The following is a 1145-nucleotide window of genomic DNA, read 5'->3' on the forward strand; positions in this document are numbered from 1 at the left end:
ACACACACACAAATCCTGTCTCTTTTTAAATAATTTTCCGTGTGGTTGCAACTCGCACTGCAGGATTGAATATTCAACGAGAGCTTTATTTGCCAACCTCAACAAATCAATATCTCGTTGAAATGGAGCAATTATCTGCAATCACCATAAACTACAGCGTTAAAACACAGTACGGCCGCAATGCATATTGTTCACACTGCAATTTGCGCCCCGATCGCGACCGTCTATACACCGTAAACCTGGAGGCTATAGCGCATTAAAAAAATCATCTTGTTTTATGAAACTGACATATGCGTGTGTATACAGACAAATAACTGCAATGTGGCATACACTCGCGAACTTGTATACACATGTTTACGAACTGCATACACTCGTCTAAACGGATACAAGCATACACAACCGGGCACAAATTGATACAAACACGTACAAGAAACGCAGACAAACATCAACGCATACAGTAGGAACATGTGAACAAACAAACAACAAGAGTGAGAATTCGAAGCACCTCGAAATGCTGTGATAAATCTCTGCATTTCTCATTACTTCCTCGTCATCACGAAAACACCGGGGTTCAGTTTTACTCCATTTCATGACCTGACCTTGACCGCTCTTACCTGCAGAGATTTGGTGACGCAATTTTGACCCTTCATTATTCGAAGTTGAACCCTACTTTACTTACGCAAGTCCTGTGACCTAATCTTAACTCTTCTTTGTTCCAGATTGTATTTACAAAATTAATCTTTACCTTAAAAAAGTACTTATTAACTTAATCTCACCATATTTCCCATACATACAACATTTATCAACATTTAACAGTACGACCACGGCCTATCAATCACCCAGTGCCAACCTATGCTGACCTATGATAACCATGGCCCTCCTTCCCCGCAGACAACGAGCTGGTGTTTAAGGACGCTACCGGAGGGCTGTCCATCTTCGACGCTGAGAGCCTTACCTCGCGTGTTCTCGTGACCAACATCACCTTCGTGAGTATCGGGCCCCTTGCTGCCTCTGCCGGCCCCCTCGGACCGCGCTGGTTCTCGTTTCCGTTCGTCTAAATTGCTTTATCGTTGTTTTGATGTTGTTGTTTTTTTCTCTGTTTCTTTCTGTCTTTGTTTCTCTGTCTTTGTTTCTCTGTCTTTGTT

General features: G+C 42.5%; 1 protein-coding gene across 1 annotated transcript in view; it reads left to right on the forward strand.

Annotated features, from left to right (window-relative positions):
- LOC119585942 (dipeptidyl peptidase 4-like) overlaps positions 1–1145 on the forward strand; it is a 99547-nt gene that overhangs the window by 19860 nt on the left and 78542 nt on the right. Inside the window, exon 4 of the mRNA XM_037934657.1 lies at positions 892–986. Coding sequence (XP_037790585.1) covers positions 892–986 — 95 coding nt within the window. The remainder of the gene's footprint in view (positions 1–891; positions 987–1145) is intronic.

This window comes from Penaeus monodon, chromosome 20, assembly GCF_015228065.2.
Source record: "Penaeus monodon isolate SGIC_2016 chromosome 20, NSTDA_Pmon_1, whole genome shotgun sequence".
In the NCBI taxonomy this organism is placed as follows: domain Eukaryota; kingdom Metazoa; phylum Arthropoda; class Malacostraca; order Decapoda; family Penaeidae; genus Penaeus; species Penaeus monodon.